General features: G+C 45.2%; 1 protein-coding gene across 1 annotated transcript in view; it reads right to left on the bottom strand.

Moving 5' to 3' along the window:
• stard9 (StAR-related lipid transfer (START) domain containing 9) overlaps positions 1–16,453 on the bottom strand; it is a 55,395-nt gene that overhangs the window by 29,446 nt on the left and 9,496 nt on the right. Inside the window, exons 4-9 of the mRNA XM_036954602.2 lie at positions 2,347–2,463; positions 2,071–2,103; positions 1,682–1,743; positions 1,435–1,547; positions 301–443; positions 113–180 (exon numbers count right to left, since the gene is read on the bottom strand). Of these exons, the coding sequence (XP_036810497.2) occupies positions 113–180; positions 301–443; positions 1,435–1,547; positions 1,682–1,743; positions 2,071–2,103; positions 2,347–2,463 (536 nt within the window). The remainder of the gene's footprint in view (positions 1–112; positions 181–300; positions 444–1,434; positions 1,548–1,681; positions 1,744–2,070; positions 2,104–2,346; positions 2,464–16,453) is intronic.

Genomic DNA, 16,453 nt, shown 5'->3' with positions numbered 1-16,453 from the left:
TCATGGCAGAAGAGATCCACTAGGAGGCAGCTTGCTCATGGATACTGAGACCTGTATCTGGGATGATTAGGCATCTGGAAACACGCAGGGCTAACCTCTTCAACAAACTCACCTGCCAGCCAGGTCTACCAGGTGGATCTTGCTGACGATCTCTGAGGGAAGGTTATTCTCCAGAATAGCCTGCATGGGGACGAATAAACAGACTGGAATAACTACTGTGACTGATGGATCGGCAGGGTCGTGACCTGGGCGAGTGAATCCAAGTGCTGGGATTGGATTGACGCCGGGTTGGGACCTCACCTGGGTGTACTGGATGGTGAAGATGGCATGGGATCTGCTGCTGGCATCGTGGATGTGTGTTGCCGCGGTGATGCGGTTGGCGATGCCCTCCTCCAATAGCTCCACCGCCTGCTTGTAGTCAGACACTACGTGCTGGGACAGGTCTGTGGAGAGGAGAGGAGAGGAGAGGAGAGGAGAGGAGAGGAGAGGAGAGGAGAGGAGAGGAGAGGAGAGGGACAGAGACAGACAGACAGACAGAAAGCAGTTATCAATACCACCTAAAAATATGCAGAATCATATCAAACAGAATAATAACGTTTAATTGAACAACATTGTCTGAGTTGGCAGTGATGTGCGATTAGGAAGTGTTGAGGAACTAAGTTACTACAATGTGGTTCAGCTGAATCACGTCTGGTGTCTCGCACAGCCACAAAAACCCTCCAATCGCTTTTAACTTCCCAAGTGATGATGTAACATCATCCTTTTTCTGCAGTAAACTTAGAAGTCAATGGTGAGGAAAACTATTTTTGCACATTTCTTAGACCAAGAGACTTAATGGTGGTAAGGGGTTGGGGGAACCAGATAGAGAAAGAGAGAGGAGACTCTGGAGAACCAAACATTATAATCTGGTCTGTGTGTAGAGTACAGCAATGTGCTTCATGCTGCCACCAGGAAGTGACATCCCTTCCTGTGATGCTCGGGGAGTTTTCCTGATACAGACAATGAGTGGATGTTGGGCTTGAGGGAATAGAGGGAAGAGGGGGAGACGGAGAGAGGGAGAGAGAGAAAGAGAAGTGATGAAAGAAAAAAGAGAGAGAGTGAGAGAGTAAGAAAGAGAGAGAGAGGCAGAGAGAACGAGAGAGGCAAAGGGAGAGAGAGAGCGAGGGAGGGAGAGGGAGAAAAAGAGAGAGCAAAGTGCAGAGCCTGGGTTCAAGCCGAGATTGCAACTGAACTCTAAAATAAGCATGCAAACCCTTTATCTTTACACTGCTCACCACAGCTACACAACATATCCACTGAGTTGGTGAGTGAATCCTATCCCGCACATACGCATTCCACCCCACACATTGGATCGGTGTAAATTTGGACTTAATGGGTATTGTATCTACCAACCACTACGGCTTCATGTAGTAGACACTTGTTCGGTCCCCTCACCTTGTACGTAGGGTCCCTTCTCAGGGTGCTCCCTAACCCGTAGGGAGTCTGTCTTCTTCCGCTCTCTGCCTCGCAGCAGGTCACGGACACGCTCATTATAGACCTCCAGAAAGCTGCAGGTGAAGGAGAGTAAAATGCACCGTCACAAGGAACTGGCACGACACCTAGATACCAATGTGCGCTCACTGAGAGCTGGAGTCAGGCGATCACTCAAGGAGAAATAGGCAAACACACAGCCCCCTCGTACCTGATCTCAACCCTGCTGGAGTTTTGTCCTTCGGGGAAGGTGGCGTCAGATCTGAACAGGCCCTGGAGAGAAAAGATAAACAACCAAATCAATCTGGCGCTGAGTCGTCTTGTGTGATCCACAGAGCAGAAATAGTACAGCGCTCCTGTGAATAACTTGAATGAACAACTTATTACTGCCGAATGAGGATTTCGGGTATGAGCCCTGGTTCAGCGTGCATAGGAGCGTGCATAGGAGCGTGCATAGGAGCGTGCATAGGAGCATGCATAGGAGGCAACGTCACGACAACTATACCGGTCCTGGAGATACCAGACAGGTGGAACAGGTCAATAAGCCAGAACACTACCTCACGAGACCCTCTAGACTGAATTATGGGACCGATTCCTTACCTGACAAATCCTGGGGGTCAGGCCCATGGAGTCCTGAGAGGAGAAGAGGAGGAGGAGGAGAGCGCGAGGGAGGAAAAGAGAAGAGTCATTCACTTTATTGGCACTGTGCCTCCAAATCAAATCAAATCACTGTGCCTCCTTTCAACACACAGCAGAGAACGCCAAACGGGGGTGTTCCAGATTATATGAGAGGTAACACTGTCCTGACAACACTTTATAAGTGCCGTCGTAATGCATTATACCTGCATAAAGTCAAGCGTTATAACCCTTCCTCACCTGCGTGCCCATCATGGTGTAGGTCTTGCCGGTGCCAGTCTGCCCGTAGGCAAACAGACAGACGTTGTAGCCCTCTGACGCCCCGGCCAGCACCGACACTCCCAGGTCCTGGAACACCTACAGGAGAGCACACAAACACACAACCAGTATGAAGAAAAGACGACATGGTGTCGGGCGACAAGAAGACTACGGACAAGCAGTGTTTTCTTAAATTCTACGCGTAAAGGTCGACAGTTAAAGGGCAGAGGCGTGGGCGAGAGCAGCTGGCGTCCTCGGTGTGATACATGGTGTGCTTCTATGGCTGTATTCAGAATAAGTTCAGCCAGACACAACGCTGAGGAACCCAGCCGGTGGCCTCGGTTGTTGCTTCCCTGCAGAGGTGTTCGGGTAAGAAGCAGAGCCAGGGAAGTGCTAAGGAGAACAGAGTCAGGAGGTCAGCTAATACTGAGAGCAAACACTCTGCTAGAGCTAGGAGGAGGGCCGGGAGGCTGGGTGGCAGGGCGGGAAGGTGGGGGAGTTGAAAGCGAGTCGCCGAGCAGGCAAATAAACCTCTCGAAAGGAGCGTAAGAGCGCAGTGTCCCTGAGGAGGTCCCATACCTATAGCCACATAGCCAGTATGGGCACATTGCTTCCCTTCCACCCCTCGGCCAGGGAGAGATCAGAGAGAGGGGGTTGAAGGAGTACCCGCTGCCCAGGCCTGAGGACATGCTTGACCCCCAGCAGCCCAGCCAGCAGGCCCAGACCCAGGTAAACACACCAGCAGCAGCAGGAAGTTGATCCAGAGCCAGACCCTAGACACAGCACATTCTCCTTCATAACCACAACACAGAGGATCCGTGAGGGGGGCCCAGACCCACTGAGAGTTTAGGGAACATTGAGACGGCATGAGGGGAGGAGTTCTCCCACACTGCTCCCCCAGCACAAACAATCACACAGGTTTCAACACAGATCCACTCCTCCCTTAGAAGCTCTCAGCCAACAGAACTGGAGCTATACGTTACTGGAGCTATACGTTACTGGAGCTATACGTTACTGGAGCTATACGTTATTGGAGCTATACGTTATTGAAGCTATACGTTACTGGAGCTATACCTTACTGGAGCTATACGTTATTGAAGCTATACGTTACTGGAGCTATACCTTACTGGAGCTATACGTTATTGAAGCTATACGTTACTGGAGCTATACCTTACTGGAGCTATACGTTACTGGAGCTATACGTTACTGGAGCTATACTTTACACAAACCCAGATCAATCAACAGCATCACTACTGCAATGCATCCTGTCTCTCCTAACAGCTAGCAGCAGGCCAACACACGTGAGATTTGAGGTTTGGTTACGCGATCACTGCCTTGTGTCTTATCTAATGGTTATTTCCCCACATGCCAACACAGAAACAACCAAACAAGCACACACACACACACACACACACACACAAAGTATCTCAGACGAAAATCAACAGCATCAATGCATCATGTCTCTCCTAACAGCTAGCAGCAGGCCAACACACGTGAGATTTGAGGTTTGGTTACGCGATCACTACCAGTAGCCTTGTGTCTTATCTAATGGTTATTTCCCCACATGCCAACACAGAAACAACCAAACAAGCACACACACACACACACACACACAAAGTATCTCAGACGAAAATCAACAGCATCAATGCATCATGTCTCTCCTAACAGCTAGCAGCAGGCCAACACACGTGAGATTTGAGGTTTGGTTACGCGATCACTACCAGTAGCCTTGTGTCTTATCTAATGGTTATTTCCCCACATGCCAACACAGAAACAGTCAAATAACTACAGCACCCAGTAACCCAATAAAGACGTGTACATGTCTACGTGCCAACAGGCAAACCCTTACGGCAGTAACAGTCTATCAACGTCACCATAGGATGCCTCAACAGCAGGAGAGAGGAGGAGAGAGGGTACTGGGTAGGCTGTTGTTATCCTACAAAGGAATGCACAACAAACCTATTGCAGTGGGTTTCAACCCACTAATGGTTTTATTTTAGATTTAAAAAATTAAAAAAAAATTGATAATAACAGTGGGAAGTGTAAATGGTATTATAAGCTTTTGACATTGCAAAATATTTACAATAACAATAATAGATCACTGCTAAAATGAACTAAATTTGACCTCCGAGATATTTTATGTTTAAAAAAATCCTCGACTCGTGAATGGTGGTCCTCAAGAGCTTTTGACAGTGATTTTGGTGGCCCCCGTGACGGAACAGGTTGGGAACCGCTGACCTATTAGTTTGATAAGTGCACAGAGGGTGGGAGCACTAGTCTGGTCCCAGATCTGTTTGTGCTGTTTAGCCAACTCCATCATGACCATGATGAACATAAGAGCTGGCAAGACAGCACAAACACATGTAGGGCCAGGCTATGGGAGCAGTGGTTGTAAATTCAAAGTGTGTTTGTGTGGAAAGTCAATTAGCAGAGCTAGCAAAAAAAAGAGTATTCATTACGAATGCTGTGCTGTTGTAGTCAGTCTACATGATGTGTTTGGCTGTTGAAGAAGCGAGACTAGTACATTGTGTGTTTGGTTGTAAGTTATGCTGACTGTAGTGCAGTGGAATCCAGAACACCAAGCTATGCCCCCCTGTAACTCTGCTGCTTGAATAGGGGTTCCCCACCCACACCACAAAGGGCCGTGACACTCCTGTCCCCGTAGCATTCGTTACGCTGGACTCTGTCTCTCTCCCTCCCTCCTGTCCCCCTCTCTCCACCTCAATCTTGCCCCCCCCCCGCACTACTGTCCCCCCCCTCCATCTCTCTCGATAGATCAAACTCTCCTCCCTATCCTCACTAGCAGACAGAATCAATAGTAACCTTGTTAAAGCAGAAACTCTCAGCACACAAAAAGCACGAAACTCCACGTCACCGCACTACTGTCAACTCTTCACTCTTTCTATACTGACCTTGAGTATGCACACACCTCTCCATTATCACAATGACTTCTACAGGCAGGGAGGTATTACTGAAGATGAATAACACAGGCCCTGACATCATCTGAATCAGTCTATTGTGTCTCATCATTGTCATGTAACAATCATTTTGGCAGAGGGCTATCCCTGCTGCGGACGGCATCCCTGAAAGACCACAATAGGCTCTCACTGCTCCAACCTACTTTCGCAGAGCCCTGGCCTGGCGGCACAGCAAACTGGGAGGTATGTGGCCAACAAAGCAGACCTGTGTGGTAAGGGACACAGTGCATTATGGGGCTGCTGACTAACTAACTATCCAGATTCAAGCAGGTCATAAAGAGAATTGCCTGCCTGTCTGCCTGCCTGCCTGCCTGCCTGACTGCGAGATAGTGCGAGAGTTCGTGTGAGAGTACATGTGTGTTTGTGTAGGTGTTGCTATGTGTCCAACCAGCCCAGAGGAAACTGTATCTGAATACAATGACTAAAGGCTTGGCGTTTGCTTTCCTTCTCTTGACAAAAACAGAAACAAATACAAACCTACTTCACAATGAAGGGAGGAAAGCAGAATATAGATTCCACTCTGGCAAGGAAGCACAGGTCAAAACCATCAGGCCAAACAGGGGGACAGGAAGGGGGAAGCAGTGGGAGACCATGGTGACCGACTGAAGGTTTAGCTGGTGTGTGTGTTCAAGTTATAACAATCGGAAATCTGTATTTTTGGGTGCAGATTTTAAAAAACGTTTTTTTTATACCTTTATTTAACTAGGCAAGTCGGTTAAGAACACATTCTTATTTTCAATGGCGGCCTAGGAACGGTGGGTTAACTGCCTTGTTCAGGGGCAGAATGACAGATTTTCACCTTGTCAGCTCAGGGGATGCAATCTTACAACCTTACAGTTAACTAGTCCAACGCAATAACGACCTGCCTCTCTCTCGTTGCACTCCACAAGGAGACTGCCTGTTACGCGAATGCAGTAAGCCAAGATAAGTTGCATTAAACTTATCTTATAAAAAACAATCCATCATAATCACTAGTTAACTACACATGGTTGATGATATTACTAGATATTATCTAGCGTGTCCTGCGTTGCATATAATCTGACTGAGCAAGTATCTAAGTATCTGACTGAGCGGTGGTAGGCAGAAGCGGGCCCGTAAACTTTCATTCAAACAGCACTTTCGTGCTGGCAATACTAAAGTGCCTATAAGAACATCCAATAGTCAAAGGTTAATGAAATACAAATGGTATAGAGGGAAATAGTCCTATAATTCCTATAATAACTACAACCTAAAACTTCTTACCTGGGTATATTGAAGACTCATGTTAAAAGGAACCACCAGCTTTCATATGTTCTCATGTTCTGAGCAAGGAACTGAAACGTTAGCTTTCTTACATGGCACATATTGCACTTTTACTTTCTCCAACACTTTGTTTTTGCATTATTTAAACCAAATTGAACATGTTTCATTATTTACTTGATGCTAAATTGATTTTATTTATGTTTTATATTAAGTTAAAATAAGTGTTCATTCAGTATTGTTGTAATTGTCATTATTACAAATACATTAAAAAAATTAAAATCAGCCGATTAATCGGTATCAGCTTTTTTGGTCGAGGAAATCCAACAATTGGAATATTTTTTCATGTCATGTTCAGTTGGGCTGAAATGTAGGCAAGGTGACAGACATTCCTAACACTGATGGAATGGAAAAGTCACATCAATTTCTAATGACTGAATGCAGGACGATCGGCAATGAAACACTAGTGTTTAAAATAGATATAGGTGTTCTCCTAGTTGGAAACTGGAAACCGCTGACTATGATGTTTAATCTGGCATTCTAAACCCCTGCGTTTAAGACGAGGACACTTATTGGCTAATCTAAATGCCTAATCTTTAAGTTTTAAACACTGACGTTTAGGTTATAAATGGGTCACGTGTTTCACGGATTTACAGTGTGTCGGCATGTGTGAGTGCGTGTGGGGACAAGGAGAGTCCACTCCAGAAATGGGTCAGTCCAAGCAGAGGTCAGATCTGGAGCGAGCCGACCCAGAATCCCCCCCTCTCTCAGGACCATGACGTCTTCTGATAAACAAGGGAAGGGCAGATTTTGTCGGCAGAAGATCTGAACCTGGATAACAGCTGTTTATAAGAGCTTGTTTTGAAACGTGGATACTTTTTTAGATTGGAAGCCTGTAATGTCTGGAGCGTGTCAATGGAAAGGAAAAACAGAACGGGTGGGGGGAGAGAGAGAGATTGGGAGAAGAAGGAGAGAGAAAAAGAGAGATGGAGGCAGGCAGCTGTAATGGTGCTTATTAATGGTCTCAGTCTACTAATCATTGGCTGTGGTGGACTGACTACAGTGGCCGGGTCTGTTTTCATGTGGCCTGCTCTACACCAGCCCCTGGACTGGAAAACTCCTTACTTTTCTCTGTCTGTCTGTCTGTCAATGCAAGTGCTCTTCTATGAAGCCAAGAGACAAAAAAAACACAATTACTTATACTTTCCTACTACTACACACACACATTACACATCTCATATAGTAAGGGGGATCCTTGGGCTAAAACAGTGGGCATTGGTTGGGCAATTGGGAAACGTAAAGAAACAGACACAGCAGCCATAATCCAACAGAACCAGGGCCGTATTCACAAAGGAGAGCTGAGCTAGAATCAGGCCCCCCTCTTTCTATGTAATCTTACTCTAAAAAGGCAAAACTGATCCTATATCAGCACTCCTACTTTAAGACTCTTTGTGAATACAGGCCCAGGTCTCACGGTTAGTGCTGCACTCTCGCCAAGACTGGACAGGACAGCTGCATTGGAACTGGAACCTACAACATGGGTCAGTCAGTCCGTTTCAGTCCCACACTTTCCAACTAGGTTGACACCAACACTGCAGCTGGACCCTGAGCAGATATTAGACAAAAGTCTAGCTTTTGTTTAGCCTGAGGAATACATGCTGTTATTGGAGATGGGAGTCGACTAAACTCGACTCCACGATTATGGAGTTGAGCGGATACTAGTGCGGCTACTACCGACGTCAGATAAAAGGACGTTTTTGATCAAAAACTACAGATTTCAGCGATTTAATTTCATGTGACGTCGGAGCTCCTGTATGCCCCCACACTAGTCGCCGGCTCAACTCCATCGTAAATTGTGAAGCTGAGTTTAGTCGGCTAACGTGTATCCTAACTTTCTGAGATATGAGCGAGAGAAAAAGGGTAAGAGGGACAGATAGTGAAGCTGGGGGAGGTGTTGAGGGAGGGGGCAGGAAAAACTAGTGAAACACAGAGAGAGGCAGAACGACGACAGAGAGAGAGAGAGAGATAGGGAGGAAGAACATTGGCTGGAGTTCAACAGTGTTCTCATTCATTTGACATACTTTGACAGAATTTGTAGGTCAAATTAGCATATAAGGGCAGGGAGGCGGGAGTGAGGGAAGGGAGACACTGCGGGTTACACAGATAAGCTGTTAGACATTATTCATGCCTGCCTACACATGGGAGGGAGGGGGAGAGAGAGAGAGAGTGCGAGAGAGCGAGAGTGCGAGAGAGAGAGACAGTTGGGAGGATGAGGGGACAGGGATATAGTAAAGCGGAGGGAGAAAACAACTGAGTTTTTTTAGATTGTTTTATTCTTTAAATTTGATGGAACCTATATTTAACTACGCAAGTCAGTTAAGAACAAATTCTCATTTACAATGACGGCCTACACCGGCCAAACCCGGACGACGCTGGGCCAATTGTGCGCCGGCCCTATGGGACTCCCAATCACGGCCGGCTGTGATACGGCCTGGATTCAAACCAGGGTGTCTGTAGTGATGCCTCTAGCACTGAGATGCAGTGCCTTCTACCGCTGCGCCACTCGGGAGCCCTAAAACAGCATAGATAAAGAAGGCATTCAACTTTTCAGCAAACATTTCTAACTCCAACTGTCACCGCAACAACTGACACTGGGGCAAACGCTCGACCTTAAACATATAAATAAAACACTCGCCCATATCTGTAACGACTCTGTTGCTCCTCCCTCTACCGCTTGTTAAAGCAACCAGAGAGAGGGAGCGTTAACGAGAGAAAGAGAAAGAGGGAAATAGCCGTGTTAATGGCAGGGTCCAGGGAATGAGAATGTTTAAGCACCCAGAACCCTCTCTGGCCGAAAGGTTTTAATGACAGGGAAAGAAAACAGAGAAGGGGAAGGTGGACAGGGAATGGCTTCCCCAGACTGTAGCCTCCCTTACAAAAAAAAACACATATCACATTTGCATTTTCACAAGTTCTGCAACATTGAAGGTCCCCCAAAACACAGTGGCCTCCATCATTTTCAAACAGAAGAAGTTAGGAACCACCAAGACTCTTCCTAGAGCTGGCCGCCCGGCAAAACTGAGCAATCGGGGGAAAAGGGCCTTGGTCAGGGAGGTGACCAAGAACCCGATGGTCACTCTGACAGAGCTCCAGAGTTCAAGAAGGACAACCATCTCTGCAGCACTCCACCAATCAGGTCTTTATGGTAGAGTGGCCAGACGGAAGCCACTCTTCACTAAAAGACACATAACTGCCTGCTTGGAGTTTGCCTAAAGGCACCTAAAGACTCTCAGACCATGAGAAACAAGATTCCCTGGTCTGACGAAACCAAGATCGAACTCTTTGGCCTGAATGCCAAGTGTTACGTCTGGAGGAAACCTGTCACCATCCCTATGGTGAAGCATGGTGGTGGCAGCATCATATTGTGGGGATACTTTTCAGCAGCAAGGACTGGAAGACTAGTCAGGATCGAGGGAAAGATGAATGGAGCAAAGTTCAGAGAGATCCATGATGAAAACCTGCTCCAAAGTGCTCCGGACCTCAGACTGGGGCGAAGGTTCACCTTCCAACAGGACAACGACACTAAGCACACAGCCAAGACAACATAGCAGTAGCTTCGGGACAAGTCTCTGAATGTCCTTGAGTGGCCCTGCCAGAGCCCGGACTTGAACCCGATCTAACATCTCTGGAGAGACCTGAAAATAGCTGTGCAGCAATGCTCCCCATCCAACCTGACCGAGCTTGAGAGGATCTGCAGAGGAGAATGGGAGAAACTCCCCAAATACAGGTGTGGCAAGCTTGTAGTGTCATACCCAAGAAGACGCGAGGCTGTAATTGCTGCCTAAGGTAAAGTAAAGAGTCTGAATACTTATGTAAATGTGTTATTTCAGTTTGTGCAAAAACTTCTAAAAACCAGTTTTTGCTTTGTCATTATGGGGTATTGTGTGTAGATTGATGAGGGGGAAAAAACATTTTTGAATAAGGCTTTAACGTAACAAAATGTGGAAAAAGTCAAGGGGTTTGAATACTTTCTGAAGGCACTGTATATTATTTTTTTGTATATATTTCCCCCTAACCCTACCAACCCTCCCCTAATTGGAGAAACTAATGGACAACAATTATTAGGATTCTACTTTCAGGGTAGCCTAGTGGTTAGAGCGTTGGACTAGTAACCGAAAGGTTGCAAGTTCAAATCCCCGAGCTGACAAGGTACAAATTTGTCGTTCTGCCCCTGAACAGGCAGTTAACCCACTGTTCCTGGGCCGTCATTGAAAATAAGAATTTGTTCTTAACTGACTTGCCTAGTTAAATAAAGGTAAAATAAATATATAAAATATATATACATTTTACAGACAGTGTATTTTAATACCAACCTTCATCTACCCTCAACCCCTCTCATCCACCCTCAACCCCTCTCATCTATTTCTGAAGACCATCCAGACTAAGTTCCTCCATTTATTTTTGTTCTTCTTGTAACTTATTCTGTCCCTCCATGCCTCAAGTTAACTATTTGTATATATTTTTTTCCGCATTGTCTGAAAGCGTTTAAAATTCACTGAAAACATCAACATACATCATCTATATAGCTAAAAACAATGTGATGGCAAAACCAATTGACTTTGAGGTTAAAGAAAGTGTGTTCATCAATTTACCCGATTTTGCTAACCGTTACTTTGAACAAAATGAGAACGCAATTATTATTGTAATACTTTTTGTAAATTACAGCTCGATTTGAGCAAGTGACGAATTTGCTGGTAATCCCAGCAAATCCTGCGATCAACTCGATTACATTTTTGAATCGTTTGACAACCCTAGCTGACATTAAAATGTGGAAATGCACATGTGAACGTGTATCGGACACGAGCCGGTCGTGTTTGCTCACGGTCACGTGATGAGGTAGCCCCGCCTGCGCCTTATTAAAAATGAGTGTTGTCCTTCATGGTCAAGACGTTGGCTTCTCCTGTGGGAGTCACGGGTTCTAAACCCGCCGGTTACAAAAACACACGTGATACTTATACTGGACTGGAAATATTGGGGAAACACACACAGTATGTCTGTAATTTGTTCACGCGTGTTCTTTCAACAGTGTAATTTTTTTGTATGGCGTGGCTGTCTCATCTGCTATACTCTCTGTAGGGGTGCAGTATAGGGGTTTATTCTGGTCTGCTATTACCATCACTGGTCCAGAGAACTGCAAGTATGCAGAGATACGGGCAGCAACACCATGTGCTTACTAAGATAAAATTAAATTAGAATACTTTTTTTTGTCCATCACAGGTGCTCCACATTTTTTTTTAAATCAGGATTTTATAAGCGTCTAAGCAAGACCAAACGATTGATGTCTTTGTGGCTTGTGAGTGTCCGTACCTAGTCTAATTGTCTGCCATTAGATTAAATATGTGTGGGAGTCATGGTTCCTTTGACCAGTCCGTCAGTAAAGTGGATTCAAGCTCACTAGTGTGGAATACAGTGTGAGAGGAAAATGCACACCAATCACTGTGAAGCACAGAGCCGTTCTGCTTCTTCCTATAGCACGACTAACACACAGACCTAGAAATACCAAGAGCATAATCAAGTCATGAACACAGCATGGGGGGAGGGAGGGAGAGAGAGAGAGAGAGAGAGAGAGAGAGAGAGAGACGAGAATGAGAGAGAAAGAGACGAGAATGAGAAAGAGAGAGAGAGACGAGAATGATAAAGAGAGAGAAAGAGACGAGAATGAGAAAGAGAGAAAGAGTGACGAGAATGATAAAGAGAGAGAAAGAGATGAGAATGAGAACGAGAGAGAGAAAGACAGAGAATTCCAGAGGTGGAGGAGGGGAATGGGCAGGGGGTCGACAGAACCGCCCATTTCTCGTCTGCCAAACTCACAGCTGCTCCACTAAGTCATTTTTCACAGTTAGATTTCAGCCCAAAAGACGTCATTGGACAGGATCTGAATCTGGAGCTCAATGCTGGGTTTTATTACCAAATGAAGTCAGCTTGGAGCTTGGACCGGGGTGTTTTTGCTCTCCCTCCCTCATTCCCTCCCTCCTCGTTCTCTCTTCTCCATCTCTCTCTCTCTCTTTACCCCAATATATTCTCCTCCTCCCCCCTCTCTCTGTCTCCTCTCATCCCCCCTCTCTCACTCCCTCTTCCACCCTCCTCTCTCTGTGCTCCAGATGATTCCCGGTTCTCAGCTATTTCCGTTTTCCATCTATTTAAATGCCCCAGTCCTTCAACGACTTTTGGTTAAATGTCCCATGTTAATTAAACATAGAAGAGAATATATTACGCAGTAAGTATACACATCTAACACTTACAAAATGAGTGCTTAAATAAATAGGGCCATTTTCTCTCTCTAGTTCACCACTACCTCAACAGCTGGGCTCCATTATGGATTATATCTCTTATTCTGCTCTGTTCCAAAGCCCAACTCCGTAGTGAATACCTCGGAGCTCTCATTCTCTCTCTTTTTCTCTCTCGCTCCCTTCCTCCTCTCACCTTCCCCTCCTTTCTACTCTCCCTCTCTCTCTTCTCCAGTTCACTCCTTCTTTCTGACTGAGTGGAGAGCATGCAGTTAAACCTCCTCTGGAGAACACTCCACCAGCCCACTGTCACTGCAGCATGTACCATAACAAGTCAACGTCATTGACACCCCTAAAGATCCCTATAAATAAAGCAGTCAAATGTTTCGTATTTGGTCCTAAATTCCTGGCATGCAATGCATCAAGCTTGTGACTCTACAAACTCGTTGGATGCATTTGCTGTTTGTTTTGGTTGTGTTTCAGATCATTTTGTGCAAAATAGAAATCAATGGTAAATAATGTGTAGTGTCATACTGTGGTGACGTTTATTGTAAATAAGAATAGAATAGGTTTCTAAACACTTCTACATTCATGCGGATGCTACCATGATTACAGATAATCCTGAATGAATCGTGAATAATGTTGAGTGAGGAAGTTACAGAGGGGTCAAAGATCATTGCGTGCTAGGAATACTGGAACAAATACTAAAAGTTTAACTACTTTATTTATAAGAATCTTTAGCGGTGTCAATAATTTTGACCCCTGCCTTTTTGAGAGAAGAAAAACACGACTTTCTCTTTTCCAGAGCAATTTCATTAGTATAAAACAATATTATTTCCCCAAATGTTTTTTTTGCATACAATACATAGCTCGGCATTTGAATTATTTACTTTGTACAGTCATTATGGCTAAGCTTTATCAAGGGGTGTCAATAATTGCAGACCCCACAGTATGTGTTCTTTTTCATTCTGTGGCATATACAACACATCCAGACAGTACAGAGCAACACAGCAGAGCTCTAGCAGCTCGGAGTGGTGGGAATAGGGGGGGTTTGCTCTGGAGCAGTCTCAGAGGGGTGTGGTCGGGGTAGAGACTGGAGGAGCAGGAGTTAGGTTGGAGTTTCCCCTCCCCCCTCCATGGGTCTCAGATTGGCTCAGTCCCTCTGGGCTCAACAGGAAGTTAAGCCAGGAGGACAACGTCTTCTCTGGACACACACGACTACACTACAGCGCTCCGACATGTTGCTTGAGAAAAACACAAGGCTAAGTCGTGACTTTAGTGCTTGGCACCAGTGGGAAGAAAATGAATCTGTCGCTTATCTAAAATGGCGAGACTTTTTTAATGGAATTAAAGATTATAGGTAGGTCTATTACACGAGTGGTACTATTAAGGGAGAAAAACTATTTTTTTAATAAGTAGAGATGAAGTCGGAACCTTAGCCAAATACATTTAAACTCAGTTTTTCACAATTCCTGACATTTAATCAGAGTAAAAATTAGGTCAGTTAGGATCACCACTTTATTGTAAGAATGTGACATGTCAGAATAATAGTAGAGAGAGTGATTTATTTCAGCTTTTATTTCTTTCATCACATTCCCAGTGGGTCAGAAGTTTACATACACTCAATTAGTATTTGGTAGCATTGCCTTTCAATTGTTTAACTTGGGTCAAACGTTTCGGGTAGCCTTCCACAAGCTTCCCACAATATGTTGGATGAATTTTGGCCTATTTCTCCTGACAGAGCTTGTGTAACTGAGTCAGGTTTGTAGGCCTCCTTGCTCGCACACGCTTTTTCAGTTCTGCTCACAAATTTTCCATAGGATTGAGGTCAGGGATTTGTGATGGCCACTCCAATACCTTTGACTTTGTTGTCCTTAAGCCATTTTGCCACAACTTTGGAAGTATGCTTGGGGTCATTGTCCATTTAGAAGACCCATTTGCGACCAAGCTTTAACTTCCTGACGGATGTCTTGAGATGTTGTTTCAATATATCCACATAATTTTCCATCCTCATGCCGCCATCTAATTTGTGAAGTGCACCAGTCCCTCCTGCAGCAAAGCACCCCCACAACATGATGCCGCCACCCCGTGCTTCACGGTCGGGATGGTGTTCTTCAGCTTGCAAGCCTCCTCCTTTTCCCTCCAAACATAACGATGGTCATTATGGCCAAACAGTTTTATTTTTGTTTCATCAGATCTTTGTCCCCATGAACAGTTGCAAACTGTAGTCTGGCTTTTTCTATGGCGGTTTTGGAGCAGTGGCTTCTTCCTTGCTGTGTGGCCTTTCAGGTTATGTCAATATAGGACTCGTTTTACTGTGGATATTTGATACTTTTGTACCTGTTTCCTCCAGCATCTTCACAAGGTCCTTTGCTGTTGTTCTGGGATTGATTTTCACTTTTCATCTCAAGGAGACAGAACGCGTCTCCTTCCTGAGAGGTATGACGGCTGCGTGGTCCCATGGTGTTTATACTTGCGTACTATTGTTTGTACAGATGAACGTGGTACCTTCAGGCGTTTGGAAATTGCTCCCAAGGATGAACCAGACTTGTGGAGGTCTACAAATTTCTTTCTGAGGTCTTGGCTGATTTCTTTTGATTTTCCCATGATGTCAAGCAAAGTGGCACTGAGTTTGAAGGTAGGTCTTGAAATACATCCACAGGTACACCTCCAATTGACTCAAATTATGTCAATTAGCATATCAGAAGCTTCGAAAGCCATGACATAATTTTCTGGAATTTTCCAAGCTGTTTAAAGGCACAGTCAATTTAGTGTATAATCTTCTGACCCACTGGAATTGTGATACAGTGAATTATAAGTGAAATAATCTGTCTGTGAACAATTGTTGGAAAAATTACTTGTGTCATGCACAAAGTTGATGTCCTACCCGACTTGCCAAAACTTTAGTTTGTTAACAAGACATTTGTGGAGTGGTTGAAAAACGAGTTTTCATGAATCCAACCTAACTGTATGTAAACTTCCGACTTCAACTGTGTGTCTGCGTATGAAAGTCTGGGGAAAGTATGAACTGCTGAGGGTATTAAGTGTTCTGAAACTGCACAAACAACACAGACTTTTTGTCATCTGCCCTTACGACCAGTCCTTCGTGTTAGCCTCAGGTCACCTAGTCGTTTTATTCAACACTGTACTCAAATGTTGTCAACATACAGCACTGTAAATAGTGTTTCGTCTACATTCTTTGGGACAGAACCTAGAGAGAAGGGTAGACCTAGCAACTATCTGTGACGTGTGGCCAGTAAATGTCAGCTCTGTTGCCACTGTCAGAGTTTGCGTGGAACAGCCACACACTTAAAGGCCTCAGAAAGAGGTCAGATTGTGACCCTGCTCCATAGAAGTAAAGAGAAAACACACACACTAACAACAATATATTGTATCTCTATGCCGTGCCCCTGTTGCCCCTCCCCCTCGCCCACCACGGGTCACCAGAGGAATGTAGTGGCAGGGCCACCCCACCAGCACCCTCTGACTGGGCACAACTCAGAGATGAAGAGAATGTGGCAATAGAGAAAGAGAGAGACAGAGAGAGAGGGAGGGATGAAAGAGTGACACAGACAGAGAGAGAGA

The sequence above is a fragment of the Oncorhynchus mykiss genome, chromosome 19, assembly GCF_057628025.1.
Source record: "Oncorhynchus mykiss isolate SJ-2025 chromosome 19, ASM5762802v1, whole genome shotgun sequence".
NCBI lineage: Eukaryota > Metazoa > Chordata > Actinopteri > Salmoniformes > Salmonidae > Oncorhynchus > Oncorhynchus mykiss.
This window is presented reverse-complemented; position numbering and strand designations above follow the sequence as displayed.